This window comes from Piliocolobus tephrosceles, chromosome 16, assembly GCF_002776525.5.
Source record: "Piliocolobus tephrosceles isolate RC106 chromosome 16, ASM277652v3, whole genome shotgun sequence".
NCBI classification, from domain to species: domain Eukaryota; kingdom Metazoa; phylum Chordata; class Mammalia; order Primates; family Cercopithecidae; genus Piliocolobus; species Piliocolobus tephrosceles.
This window is the reverse complement of record NC_045449.1, coordinates 72,198,715-72,213,246: the sequence shown is the minus strand read 5'-3', so window position 1 is coordinate 72,213,246 and position 14,532 is coordinate 72,198,715. Positions and strand designations below refer to the sequence as shown.

General features: G+C 55.5%; 2 protein-coding genes across 3 annotated transcripts in view; one reads left to right on the top strand and one right to left on the bottom strand.

Annotated features, from left to right (window-relative positions):
* Nucleotides 1-14,532, top strand: part of DNAH17 (dynein axonemal heavy chain 17) — a 152,157-nt gene that overhangs the window by 135,326 nt on the left and 2,299 nt on the right. The window contains exons 66-72 of the mRNA XM_026455920.1: nucleotides 1,207-1,334; nucleotides 2,538-2,765; nucleotides 6,147-6,338; nucleotides 11,298-11,477; nucleotides 11,883-12,065; nucleotides 13,462-13,644; nucleotides 13,980-14,123. Coding sequence (XP_026311705.1) covers nucleotides 1,207-1,334; nucleotides 2,538-2,765; nucleotides 6,147-6,338; nucleotides 11,298-11,477; nucleotides 11,883-12,065; nucleotides 13,462-13,644; nucleotides 13,980-14,123 — 1,238 coding nt within the window. The remainder of the gene's footprint in view (nucleotides 1-1,206; nucleotides 1,335-2,537; nucleotides 2,766-6,146; nucleotides 6,339-11,297; nucleotides 11,478-11,882; nucleotides 12,066-13,461; nucleotides 13,645-13,979; nucleotides 14,124-14,532) is intronic.
* The window catches only part of PGS1 (phosphatidylglycerophosphate synthase 1), a 53,565-nt gene continuing 51,823 nt past the window's right edge, over nucleotides 12,791-14,532 (bottom strand). For both annotated transcript variants that reach the window (XR_002731515.3, XR_002731516.3), the window contains exon 11: nucleotides 12,791-13,638. The gene's annotated coding sequence lies outside the window, so the exon portion shown is untranslated. The remainder of the gene's footprint in view (nucleotides 13,639-14,532) is intronic.

The window sequence follows — 14,532 nt, the reverse complement described above, 5'->3', positions numbered from 1 at the left end:
GCAAAACCCCATCTCTACAAAACGTACAAAAAAATGTAGCCAGCTATGGTGGTACACGCCTGTGGTTCCACTTACTCGGGAGGCTGAGGTGGGAGGATCACTGGAGCCCAAAAGGTTGAGGCTGCAGTGAGCCATGATCAAGCCACTGCACTCCAGCCTAAGTGACCAAGTAAGACCCTGTCTCCAAAAAGCATGAAGTAGGCCAGGTGCAGTGGCTCACAGCTGTAGTCCCAGAACTTTGGAAGGCTGAGACAGGAGGATCACCTTAGCCCAGGAGTTCAAGATCAGCCTGGTCAACATAGGGAGACCTTGTTTCTACAGAGAATTTTATAAATTAGCTGGGCATAGTGGTGCATGCCTGTGGTCCCAGCTACCCTTGAGGCCAAGGCATAAGGATCACTTGAGCTTGGGAAGTGGAGTTCAGGCTGGGTGACGAGTGAGACCCTGTCTCAAAAAAAAGTGAGGCCAAGCATAGTGGCTCACACCTGTAATCGCAGCACTTTGGGAGGCCAAGGCAGGTGTGGATTGCCGAAGTTCAGGAGTTCGAGACCAGCCTGGCCAATATGGTGAAACCCCCTCTCTACTAAAAATACCAACACTACCCAGGTGTGGTGGTGGGCGCCTGCAGTCCCAGCTACTCGGGAGGCTGAGGCAGAAGACTCACTTGAACCCGGAGGGTGGAGCTTGCAGTGAGCTGAGATGGCGCCACCACACTCCAACCTGGGCGACAGAGTAAGACTCCATCTCAGAAAAAAAAAAAAAGAAGTACTGATACATCTACAACATGGATGGACCTCAAAAACACTATGTTCAGGGAAAGAGGCCAGACGCAAAGGCCCCATATGGTGCAGTTCCCTTGATATGAAATATCCAGAATGGGTAAAACCATGGAGACACAAAGGAGACTGTAGATGAGGGGCTCCTGGAGGAGACCCTGGAGGAGAGATTGGGAGTGACTGTCTAACGGGTATGGGGACCACCTCTTGGGCCATGACAATGTTCTAGAACCAAACGGATGATTGCGCAGCATTGTGACTACACTGAGCGTCAGTGCATTGTACGCTTTAGGATGGTTTTTAAACGGCAAGTTTTAGGTTATGTGTATTTCACCTGAATGAGGGAGGCATGTGGAATGCCGGGCTGCACATCACAGAGTCTGAACCTGTGTCGTTTAATTACCTGGTGTTTTTTCCTGTTTTTCTTTAGGAAAAAAACTAGGGTTTACCATAGACAATGGAAAACTCCATAATGTGTCCCTGGGGCAGGGACAAGAAGTGGTGGCTGAGGACGCTCTGGACGTGGCTGCAGAGAAAGGACACTGGGTCATTCTGCAGGTACGAGGGGCCCAGCACTGCGGGGTAAGGGCTCCCTGCACTGAGGCGACCGTGGGGTTGGGCCACAAGGCCCGGCAGGAACCAGGATGTGTAGTTTGCATTCAGAAATGTGGGTGGAAATCCTAATACCACTGAAGGAGGAGGCATCCCCAGTGTCGGCTCTGCTGGGGTCAGCCGGGTAGTATAGGGCACCATGACTGCCCAGAGGAAAGCGTGGATTCAACGGTGAGAGGGAAGCTGGACTTTATATGAGACTACCCCAAACAGAGATTATTTAAACAACAAATGGTCGGGCACAGTGGCTCACACCTGTAATCCCAGCACTTTGGGAGGCCGAGGCAGACAGATCACCTGAGGTCAGGAGTTCGAGACCAGCCTCACCAACATGGTAAAACCCCATCTCTACTAAAAATACAAAAATTAGCCAAGCATGGTGGCGCTCGCCTGTAATCCCAGCTACTCGGGAGGCTGAGGCAGGAAAATTGCTTGAACCCGGGAGGCAGAGGTTGCAGTGAGCCAAGATCGTCTGGGCGATCAGAGAGAGACTGCCCTCCAGCCTGGGCGACAGAGAGAGACTCCGTCTCAAAAAAATAAAAAATAAAAAAAAACGACAAATGCTGGGTTGACAAAAGCATCCCTCCTCTTCCTCCTCGCTTGGGGCAGGCAGTGAAGCCCAGAGCACCCAGGAGATGCTCCCTGCACTTTTGGTTGAACCCTAGCATGACCACCCCTCCTCAGCCCTGGAGCCCGCCCAAGACCCCTCCTCACTACCGCTTGTCCTCGAGCGCCTCTGGGCCTGTCCCGGCTTCCACGGGTCTTACAGTGTTGCGTTGACCTCAATCCACAGGGCGAAGCCTGGCCCCGGTGGGAAGCCCTCGGCTTCAAGAGGAGGGGTGGGGACCACAGAATCTCAGCCTTATGCCAGGGAGGACACAAAGGACTCACCGTAAAGCTGGAGGTTTCCAATTCATTGAACACAAAAATCAATTCTGGGGCCTCAGTTCCTTGACTGAAGATATCCTGGCATGCCCAGCACCTGGTTAGGGTGGACTGGTGGAGGGTGGGGCAGTGCCAGCACGAGGCAAGTGTGGGGTGGTGGCAGAAGAGCCCTGCCCTCACCAGGGAACACAGCCACGTGCCTGCCTGTCCTCGTGGGCCCGGGGCTGGGGAAAGCATGTAACCGGCCTCTGGTCTTGGCTGCAGAACATCCACCTGGTGGCCCGGTGGCTGGGGACGCTGGACAAGAAGCTGGAGCGCTACAGCACGGGTAGCCACGAGGATTACCGGGTGTTCATCAGCGCAGAGCCTGCCCCCAGCCCCGACACCCACATCATCCCCCAGGGCATCCTGGAGAACGCCATCAAGATCACCAACGAACCCCCCACGGGCATGCATGCCAACCTGCACAAGGCCCTGGACCTGTTCACCCAGGTAAGGCCACGCCTGCTCGGGCTGCCTCACCATCCCATGCCAGGGTCTGGCCTCCATCCCTTGGGGCCCCGAGGTCCACTGAGGACCACTCTGAACTCTGGGGACACCTCCCCTCTCAGTGTCCCCTGTCCACACACCCCTCTCAGTCAAAATCCACATATTCCTAAAAGGCAGAAACATGCAAATCATTTCAGGTGCTGTGGCACATTTATTACTTAAAGCTTTAGATGCAGAAACACATAGTTTTTAATCAGTTCTATGAACCTGCAAATGAGGGCTGGTAGATGCTGTCCATTGTGTTTGAAGAGCGTGGAACACGTCATGACTGGTCCTTGGAAATGGGGCCAAGCTCCGTGGGGAGTCGACCTCCCTGGAGGTTGGTCAGCTTTCCTGGAAGTACGGAGTCCCACTGCTGGAGGCTGTGGGTAACCAGGGAAGATAGGGATGCTGTACTTGCTGGGGCTCTGGACGCATGACCTGGTTTCCTTGCCTTCAACCCCTCCTCTGATCCACCATCAGCAGGAACAGCTGCCAAAACGCAGCCGCCTAGGGAGCCTGGCCCCTACTCAGCTGCAGCGGCCGCTGACTGCCTCCGGGGCGGAGGGGGAAGGCCTGGCCTGCCTGGCACCTGGGACTCGAGGACCCTCCTTGGCTGGGATCCCACTTGTGCATCTGCCTGGGGTCTGACCTCACTGACTCTTCCCTCACAGACCTCAAGGCTTCCCCCAAATGCCACCTTCACAGCCTTCCTGGCTGTGGTTTTTGTTTGTTTTTGAGATAGAGTCTCACTCTGTCAGCCAGGCTGGAGTGCAGTGGTGCGATCTCGACTCACTGCAACCTCCACCTCCCGGGTTCAAGCAGTTCTTGTGCCTCAGACTCCCGAGTAGCTGGGATTACTTGCATGCACCACCACACCCAGCTAATTTGTGTATTTCTAGTAGAGATGGGGTTTTGCCATGTTGGCCAGGCTGATCTCAAACTCCTGATCTCAGGTGATCCACCTGCCTTGGGCTCCCAAATCCTGGCCACTCCTGTCCTCAGGGGTGCTCCTGTCTGCAGGTCCTCATGTCGATATTTCTCCTTTTGGCACCTCAGCATTTTCTCTGTCTACAACTTTTTCTGTGCACAAACTTGATCTCCCAAGTGGAGCCTAAAACCTTTTTGAGGTTTGACACCCTGTATTCTTTTTTTTTTTTTTTTCTTTGAGACAGAGTTCCACTCTTGTTGCCCAGGCTAGAGTGAAAGGGCGTGACCTTGGCTCACTGAAACCTCTGCCTCCTGGGTTCAAGCAATTCTCCTGCCTCAGCCTCCCAAGTAGCTGGGATTACAGGCACCCACCACCATGCCTGGCTAGTTTGTTTGTATTGTTAGTAGAGATGGGGTTTCACCATGTTGGCCAGGCTGGCCTCAAACTCCTGACCTCAGGTGATCCACCTGCCTTGGCCTCCTAAATACCTGGGATTACAGGCACGAGCCACCACGCCCGGCCGACACCCTGTATTCTTCTATAACCCCTAACAAAGATCTACCTATGGGGTGTTTTATCGGTCCATGAATGCGTGCTGTCCATGCCTGATACATTTTTAAAAAGTACTTATATGGAAATATTGGAGTCACCCACTAACAATTTCCACCAGCTTTTAAAGGATACACCCTTGTCCAAGTGTGAAAGTAAAAGAAAAAGCAGAAAAACAAATGTTTAAAATGGGTCCCCCATTCCATTAACCAATCAATCAATACCACGCACCTCCCGCCTTGGCTTGCACCCTGCTGAGGGGCGTGAGGATACTCTCGGAAGCAGCACCCAAGTGTGATGAGTGCTGTGGGGTGCACATGGTGCTGTGGGGCCATGCAGCTCACAGCGGCCCTGAGATCAGCACCGGTCCTGGAACGGTTTCTGCCAGTCTGTACGAGATCAACACAGAAACGCAGGAGGCACTTAGCCAACTTGGCAGCGACCCGACACTGCTGTGAATCCAAGCACGGGGGCGGTTTTCCTTTGGTGTTCCATTTTATTGTATTTTGCAAAGTGTCAGTCAGTGACAGGGACTGGGGCACTTAGGCAAGGACTGGGCCTTCACTTCCAGCCAGCACGTGGAGCGGCGCCTCATCCCATCTCTGGCTGGGGAGGTGGGTGGCCAGGGAGTGACAGCTGAGACCTGCAGGTAAGGAAATCCTTCACAAGTTCAGGGACCAGTTGCCTCTGAGGGGTTGTGGGCCTCTGAGAACAAGGGCCCACGGGAAGAAGTGGTGGCGGGTGGAACCTGCATGTCCACGATGCCACAGACCTGAGTGCAGGCAAGCTGGTGAAAAGCACCCGATCGGATGGACTCTGGAGGATGGACCGACGGTGACACCCACCAGGTCTGCCCTTGTCCTTGTGGGCTGGTGAGGTCTCCCATTTGCTGGTGTCACTCTGGCTCTCCAAGTGTTCACTGCCAGCGCCCTCCCCAGGGAGCTGAGGTCTGAAAGTGAGTGGCCAGGCCAGTGTCCTGGGCCCACCGTCTCCATCCCAGGCAGCCAGGAGGGGATACTCAGGTGATAGAACTCCAGCCGTTCCCCTTCTTGTCCATGTAGCCAGAAGGGCCTGTGCCAGGCTTTCTATGACGCCCAGGACAGGGCCCCGCTCTTGGTCCACCCAGGGCACTTCCCCTGGCATTTATCTGTCCCTCCCCAGCGGGAGCCTCGGCCACTGTGCCTGCGCCCCACCCAGAGTGCCTGGCCCCGGAGGTACTCCCAGCCGCTGAGCAGAGCAGGTGGAGCACAGCTTGGTTTCAGGAAGCCTCTGTGTGTTCAGGAGTCACTACATAGCAAAGGTTAACGAGTAAAAGCGCACAAAGCCAGAGACCTAGGAGTCACCACTGGGCCTCAGCTGGCCTTTCCCTGGAGCCAGATAAAAAAGGTTTAAGAAGCGACTCCACCCTATCCCCCCATCCCCTATCCATCCCCCATCCTCTATTCCATTCCCTATCCTGATGGAACTTTACCAGTTGTTTTTAGAGTTTGGGATACTGTGCGTAAGTGATGAGGAATGCTGATAATTACAAAGGGACATTCTTTCTTATTAAAGTAGTCCCGAAACGTCCAGGATTTGGGACGATCTTATCAGGAAGCAGTATCAATAATTCAACTTGTAATAAGTACTTGAAAGGGATAAAACAGCCTTTCTGAAAGAAAGAAGAAAATCGTACTCAGTCATGACAGCCCAGCTTTCCCTGCAGCTGGTCTGATGGAGACCCGCTCGGCCCACAGCTTTGTCCCCTCCACCGCCCCCACCCCAGCAGAGCGTCTGGCAGGGGCGGGACGCTAGTCACCCTCAGGGGCATTTCTGTGTAACCTTCTCCCTCTCCGTAACACCTGACTGGAGCGTGTGCCCCACAGGACACCCTGGAGATGTGCACCAAGGAGATGGAGTTCAAGTGCATCCTCTTTGCCCTGTGCTACTTCCACGCAGTGGTGGCAGAGAGGCGCAAGTTCGGCGCCCAGGGCTGGAACCGGTCATACCCCTTCAACAACGGGGACCTCACCATCTCCATCAACGTGCTCTACAACTACCTGGAGGCCAACCCCAAGGTGAGGGGCTGAGTGGGCCCTGTGCTTGAACATATCCCTCCCTCCCTCCTTCCCTCCCTCCCTCCCCTTTTGGTCTTTGTCTTAGGCTTAAAAGACATCAAGTAGGCCAGGCGCGGTGGCTCACACCTGTAATCCCAGCACTTTGGGAGGCCAGGGCGGGCGGATCACGATGTCAGGAGATCGAGACCATCCTGGTTAACACGGTGAAACCCCGTCTCTACTAAAAATACAAAAAGTTAGCCGGGCGTGGTGTCGGGCACCTGTAGTCCCAGCTACTCAGGAGGCTGAGCCAGGAGAATGGCGTGAACTCGGGAGGCGGAGGTTGCAGTGAGCCGAGATCGCACCACTGCACTCGAGCCTGGGCGACAGAACGAGACTCCATCTCAAAAAAAAAAAAAAAAAAAAAGACATCAAGTAGGTTTCACAAACCAAAGAGAGCTTGAAAGGCAGCACCATCTGTGCTCTCTCCAGCCTGATGTAACAATGGTCAGTCCTCCGCCCCCACCTCCTGCAGGAGCCGCTTCTGCTTGTTGGCACACTCCACACTACCTGTCCCTCTTGCACCTGGGCGGGGATTCCCCCAGAATCCTGGCACCCCAGGGTGTGAGCTGGGACTCGGTGGGGAGGACAAGCAGGGCTTCCTGGGCTGCAGGCCTCACCATTGCTCTGTCAGTGTCTGGACAGAACCCAGGTTTGGAGCAGGACGGGCAGAAAACCTCCCTGGATAGAAGGGAGCACTCTGTCCATGATGAGAATGCATCAAGGCGCACGCAGACTCCACAGAGGACTGAGCAGAAAGGCGCACATCCTCCGGAAACGGTCTGCAGCAGGAGGCACAGCAGGTTGGGGCACAGAGCAAGGTACACAGCAGGGAGGGCACAGGTTGGGGACCAGACGGTAGCGTATGAATCCCAGACCTGCTATTCACTGGATGGGGGTCCTCTGTAAGCAGCACATACGCTGCTAGGCCCTGCAGCCCCATCTACAGTCTCCTAAGACTCGGCCCCATCCATAAACTGGAGAGTGCAGCAGTGCCCACCACACAGGGTTCTTACGAAGCTTTGACTCAGGCTAAGCCTGGCACAGGCCCAGGAGCCCCTCGCCCAGAAGGCAGAAGACGGTGCACACCCCTATAAACCCTGGGTCCTCCTCCTCACTCTCAGCCTCCAAATCAATAGCAACATGGACCCTGGCTCTGAGACAGCAAGGCCGGGGCGCCCTCTTACAGACTGGGAGGGAGATGGGAAGAAAGCGGCACTCAGCTGCACGGGGGGCTGCTGACTGCGTGGGGCCGCTACCTGCGTGAGGCCTTGGGGTTGGAGCACTCCTAGGGCCTGGGTGGTTAAACACCTGCCCCTGTGACGTGAGAAACAGTGCTGGCACCAGGGGGGAAATGTTCAAAGCCTGCTCTGCCACTCATTCACTGCGACCTCAAGCAAGTCACTGGACCACTAAGCCTGCTTCCTCATGGGCGGAACAGGGATGACGCCTCCGCCTCAGAGCCTTGGGGCTTCAGTGAGGGAAGCCTGGCCTAGCAATGCCAGTTTCAGGAACCCCCTCTTTTTTTCCATCTCCTTGTAATAAAGCTCAGGACCTGGCCCACTAAGCCCCAGGCACACACAGCACACGTGCTCTCAGCGGGTGTCCTGAGAAGGCCCCCAGGAGGTGACCTCTGACGTCAAGCACCCTGCCTGGGAGGCCATGACAAAGCCTCCTCACTGAGGCTGGAGGACGACGACCTCCCAGGATTGCTGCTGGCAAAGGCTGGGCCTGGAACATGGTATGCTTTGTTCTTTGGGAGGCATACCAGCCCTGGAGCTGCAGGGGGCAGAACTGGGCCGGGACTCGGCTCCCCGTGCTCCCTGGCAATGGGCCACCGCAGGCCGTAGACGCCAGCAGGGGAAGGTGGTCTCCATCTGCCGGTCGATGGGGCAAGGCGCCGGCACGACGTCTGCACCCAGAACAAGACCCGGACCTGAAAACACTCCCAGATGCACGCAAGATGTTCAAAGGGACTTTCAGCCTGGAGGGACGGCCTAACCAAGCAGACTAGTTTGGGAGAAAGTCTGGTTGGAAGTTTTTTTTTTTGAAATTTTTTAATTTTTTTTTTTTTTTTTGAGACAGGGCCTCACTGTTACTTGGGCAGGAGCGCAGCGGCACAATCACAGCTCACTGCAGCCTTCATCTCCTGGGCTCGGGTGATCCTCCCACCCCAGCCTCCCAAGTAGCTGGGACTACAGGGGCCACTACACCCAGTTAACTTTGTTTTTGTTTTTTTGTAAAGATGCGGTTTTGCCATGTTGCCTAGGCTGGTCTCAAACTCCTGGGCTCAAGTGATCTGCCCACCTCGGCCTCCCAAGGTGCTGGGATTACAGACGTGAGCCACCACGCCTGGCCAGATTAGGATTTTTAAGACCTTTCCTTAGCCACTGCGCAATGACACACACCGGGCAGCTTCTAGGCTGCTGAGAAGCCACGCGAGCACCATGTACGCCAGCGGCTGCCACATCCTGAGGCGCAGTGTCCTGATGTGGCCTGCGCTGGCCAACCTTCCCTCTGTCCTCAGGCCTCCCTCCCCCTCCACAGACTCCCCACCAGCTCCCACATTCCCTTCATGGCACAGGTCATGCTACACGCTGAGTGACCACGGGGAATGATGTCATCTGTGTCCATGGCCTGGTCAGCCCTCCGGGCTCTGAGGAAATAGATCAGGGATTCCCACGCGAACGGAAGACAAAAGTCTGCTGGAACGTTGCTTTGAAACACAGAGCAAGCTGCAGGGACTCCCAGGGAGGGGCCTGAGAGCTACAGCTCCCCCAGGAGTCTCTGGGGGTTCCCTCAGCAGGTGCGGGAAATGCAGACAGCACCCACCCCCGCCCACTGCAGGAAACAACCCTTCTGAGGAGTGTGTGGGGTCAGGAGGGCGAGCGCGGCACAGGTCTCCCTGCCTTTCGGGAGACACACGCTGCCTCCAAAGCTGCTAAGCAAGATGCAGGAAAAGCCGCCCGCAAACACTTGTGGCGACCAGACAGAGGTTTTAAGTCACAAATGATAATTTGGAAAACATTAATGTTTTAAGTAAAAATTCATGACACTAAGCCAAGTGCAGTGGCCCAAGTCTATAATCCCAGCACTGTGGGAGGCCGAGGCAGGAGGACTGCTTGAGCCCAGGAGTTCAAAACCAGCCTGGCCAACACAGCAAGATCCTGTCTCTACAAAAAAAAAAAAAAAAAAACTAGTCTGGAATGGTGGTGAGTGACTGTAGGCCTAGTTACTTGGGAGGCTGATGTGGGAGGGTCACTTGAACCCAGATCAAGGCTGCAGTGAGCCATGTTTGCACCACTGCACTCCAGCCTGGGACAAGACCCTGTCAAACACATACACATGTGGGCCAGGCACAGTGACTCACACCTGTAATCCCAGCACTTTGGGAGGCTGAGGTGGCGGATCACCTGAGGTCAGGAGTTCAAGACCAGCCTGGGCAACATAATGAAATCTCATCTCTACTAAAAATCCAAAATATTAGCTGGCTGTGGTCATGTGCGCCTGTAATCCCAGCGACTCAGGAGGCTGAAGCAGAATTGCTTGAACCTGGGAGGCAGAGGTTTCAGTGGGCAGAGACTGCGCCACTGCACTCCAGCCTGGGCAACAGAGCAAGACTCCATCTCAAAAATAAGCAACCTAAAAAATACATACATATGTATATAAACTCATGAGACCAAATCAGATGACTGATTAATCAACTGGTTCTTATTCAATGAACTCTCACTGGTATCTGAAGACAGCTCTTCTGGGCAGCACACAGCGGAAGTGATGTTATGGAAATATCCGTCTCGCCCTTCAGGAGCTGCAGACTTCAGGGAAAGAACAGGTGTGCAGCACTGGAGAGAAGCTGACCGTGAGCAGCAGGATTTCGCATGCTGGGTGCCAAAAAAGAATGTCAGTTATCTTATTTTTATCCCAATTGCATGTTGGAATTATCTCTTTTAAAGTGGTTGCCACAAAATTTAAAATGACATTTGTGGCCTCGATCCGTGGCTCCCATCATCCTTCTGCTGAACTGCGCTGTGCAGGAGGAGGCTCCACAGTGGGCACGTGGAGGCGGGAGAACAAGGGCCGGCTTCATGGCAAGGACGCCCATGAGCCAGGCTTTGTAGAAGGAAGAGTGTTCCGGGGCGAAGGTGTGACGTGAGACCACAAGGAAGCCTGAAGGGCAGTGGGAACGGCAGCGGGGAGGCGTGTGGTCGCCTGGCGTGTGCTCTGGTCCGTATTGCCGAGTTTGGTCTTCATTCCCTAAGGCCCAGGCAGCCTAGGTCAGATGAGTCACTTGTTCAAACCCTCTATGTGACTGCAAAGACCCTGGAGGCACAGGAGCTACTAGAAGGATGAGAACCAGGAAGGATTCTAATTCCACAGGGTGGAAGGGAGACTCACCAGATGCATCTGAAGACGTGACTAACTGGACTTCGTGGACAAAAGATCGACAGCACTGGAGTCAATCCTTGAGCCACACAGAATCAAACCACTTGTGTTGAAATTGGACCATGAAGGGCAGTCTCGAATGTAACACACAGCGGGAGAGGCAGAGGGAACAAGTTCCGATTCAGCGCTGTGGCCTCCGAGGCACAGTGAAGCACAGCAAACACCTGCCCCACGGGAGGTGCAGAGACACCGCCTGCGGAAGCGCTGTCCAAGGTGGAGGGAGGTGCCCCACAGCCCCTTGTGAGAGAAGCCAAAGGGGCCGGACACTGGTGTCTGATGGTGCGGGACAGGGAAGAAAGGTGGCCCTGGGGCCGGGCGACCCTGAAGGTAAACGGCCAGGAGGCCGACCTGGAGGGCGAGAAGGCCGCAGCACCGAAGGCTGGGTTCCCAAGCCCTGCCTGCCTGAGCCTGACCCTCTTTCATGGCAGAGAAGGGGCACAGGGGTGCATCTTTCCCTACACCGTCATCCTTCCTCAGGTGCCCTGGGACGATCTCCGCTACCTTTTTGGTGAAATCATGTATGGCGGCCACATCACAGATGACTGGGACCGTCGGCTGTGCAGGACCTACCTGGCCGAATACATCCGAACGGAGATGCTGGAGGGAGACGTCCTGCTGGCCCCCGGCTTTCAGATCCCCCCCAACCTGGACTACAAGGTAAGGGTGACAGGTCAAACAGGAGCTTAACGTAATGAAGGCTCGTGCCTCCCGGTGAGAGCCTGGCAGCACAAACGGAGTATCAGTAACTGAGTAAGAACCCAGGCAACCAAAATAAGAGGATGAGAAATGTGTCTCACTTAGAAGAAGCACAAGGCTAATACAAATAACTTTTTTTTTTAATTAAAAAAAGAGAAATGCAGCCTCAGGGAAGGGGGAATGGAATTTTCCTTTATGTCGCTGGGAGCACAGGGGGCAGCCCACAAAGGGGGCTGGGAAACAAGTGGGATCTGTACAGACAGCAAGACGTGGGTGGAACGTTCTGGCAAGGAACGCTTAACGAACAGGACATGGGTTTCAGCCTGCACGGCTTTGTGTCTGCTTACAAACTGCCCTCTTTTTTAGGGTTACCACGAATACATCGATGAGAACCTGCCCCCCGAGAGTCCCTACCTATACGGCCTGCACCCCAACGCAGAGATCGGCTTTCTGACGGTCACCTCAGAGAAGCTGTTCCGCACTGTCCTGGAAATGCAGCCAAAAGAGACGGACTCGGGGGCAGGCACAGGAGTGTCCCGCGAGGAGAAGGCAGGATCTTTAAAACCACTCCCAAGCAGGAGGAAGGGGGAGGATCTAGAACCGGGGACGGGGTGGCAGGAACTGGCGGCGGTACGGGGGAACTTGCTGGTGAGGTACACCCTGCCCCAGCCTCGGGCTTGGGTATCAGAAACGCTGGGGTGGGACCCACAGGCTGTTCGGCAGGTCCTCAGGCACGGCAGCTGCAGGCTTCGGGTGACGGCATGGGCCCAGACAAAAGGGATCCTCAGGGGTGTGGATGCGGCTCCGGGAGCGCCCCAGCCTCTGCCCTGCAGTCTTCCAGCTTCCCCAGCTGAGTGCCAGGGAGGGCACCGGCCATTCCCCGCCCTGGCCCGGCCAGCACAACAGCAGTAGCAGCTTGTGCAGGGCAGCCGGATGCGCAGGAAGGTGCTCCAGAGCAGCTCAGGGGCCACGACGGCAGGTCCTCTTGCTGCTCACAGTATTAGGTAGAGCTCAGGGATGTCAGTGCTCTGAACAAATTCTCACTTGTCTGGGGAGCTCCGTGCGGCTTCCTGGGTACCTCCCCCGCTTTTTTTTTTTTTTTTTTTTTAAAGAGACGGAGTTTTGCTCTCGTTGCCCAGACTGGAGTACAATGGCGTGATCTCGGTTCACTGCAACCTCCGCCTCCCGGGTTCAAGCGATTCTCCCGGCTCAGCCTCCCAAGTAGCTGGGATTACAGGCACACGCCACCACGCCTGGCTAATTTTGTACTTGTGGTAGAGACAGGATTTCACCATGTTGGCCAGGCTGGTCTTGAACGCCTGATCTCAGGTGACCAACCCGCCTCAGCCTCCCAAAGTGCTGGGATTACAGGCATGAGCCACTGCACCTGGCCTGTACTTCTTAATAGAATGTGGAAAAGCTCTATTATGTATTAGCCAAGCACTGGGCTTCCCAGTAAAGACTGAATTCTCTATGTGAGACCCTTCTTAGCCTAACGATTGACATTAGAAACTGACTGACAGATGGTGGTGCAGGTGACCACTGCACTGTGTGGGCCACTCCTTAACAGGGTGTGACCGGCATGGTCCCTATAGAAAGCCTATGTAAAGGAAAAAGTCGCAATCCCTCAACCACTGGCTAAATTTGACCGGAGGCCGGTGCATGGGAATAAACGTCTGAGGCACTGGGCCAGGTGGCCTGAGGCACCCACAGCCGCAGCTGTAGGGCCTTGTAGTGATCAGAACATTCAGAGCTGCTGGCCAAGGCTCCCTCTCCTCGTCAAAGGTGTGGCTGCACCCACAACCCTGTGTTTCTGGCAACCCCACTTGCCTCCTCCCTCCTCTCCAGGACTTGGGGCTGAGAACATTTTGGGCAGGCTCCCTGGCCCTGCAGCGGGTGGGGCGGGTTCCTTGCAGTGACAGGCTATCTGGGGACTGGCCTCCAGGTGAAGGCCGTGCTGGATGACATCCTGGAGAAGATTCCGGAGACTTTCAACATGGCTGAGATCATGGCAAAGGCAGCCGAAAAGACCCCCTACGTGGTAGTCGCCTTTCAAGAATGTGAAAGAATGAACATCCTGACCAACGAAATGCGCCGTTCACTGAAGGAGCTGAACCTAGGGCTGAAGGTAAACATGGGTCAGCCAGGCTCCAAGGATGTGGCTGGATGGCGAAACCAGCAGAAACCCAGGCCTCTGGCAACCCAGGCCTAGCACGGGCCCTGGGATCAGCATGGTACTGCTCCCTCTCCAAAGTTCTGGCCGTTCCAGAACAAGCCCCAGGAGCTCATCTAGACAGTTCCTTAGCAGGAAGCGCTTGCGTGGCCCTGATGCAGGGTATCTCGAGAGGCAGGGTGTCTCGAGAGGCGCAGCACAAAACCACACTGTGCTGACAACTCGTGACAAGCACTGGGGCTGGTGCTGTCCCAGGCCCCAACCCAGGGCTCCATCTGTGTGTCTCCTAGGGAGAACTGACCATCACGACCGACATGGAAGATCTGTCCACAGCTCTCTTCTACGACACCGTGCCTGATACGTGGGTGGCCCGGGCCTACCCCTCCATGATGGGCCTGGCGGCCTGGTACGCAGACCTGCTGCTCCGCATCAGGGTAAGTGCTGTTTTCTCTGAGAGGCTTCCTAAGACTCAGGGACTGAGTGCCCAGGGCTCGGCACACCCCACACCCTAGAGCCTGCAGGAGCATGGCCAGGAGGCTCCTGGGGGCCTGTTCTCCATCAGACCAGGGCCAGAAGGGCCTAGCCCGCGCCCCGCCCATCCTCTCCCACGCCCCGACAGTGCAGCCACTTCCTCCCAAAGGAGGAAAACAAGCCAGGCCACAGGGAGCAGCTTCCATCAGCTCCTCCTCAAGCGACCCTCAAAGGGTAAGCTGCCCTCTATAAGGAGCGAGGCAATGAAGGCAAGAGCCTCTCTGGGCTCCTAAATTATCCACAAATGGGTAGCCATTCCCTTCCTGACCCTTCTCTACCTGTTCCCTTGTTTAAAATGGAGCAGGCAACAGC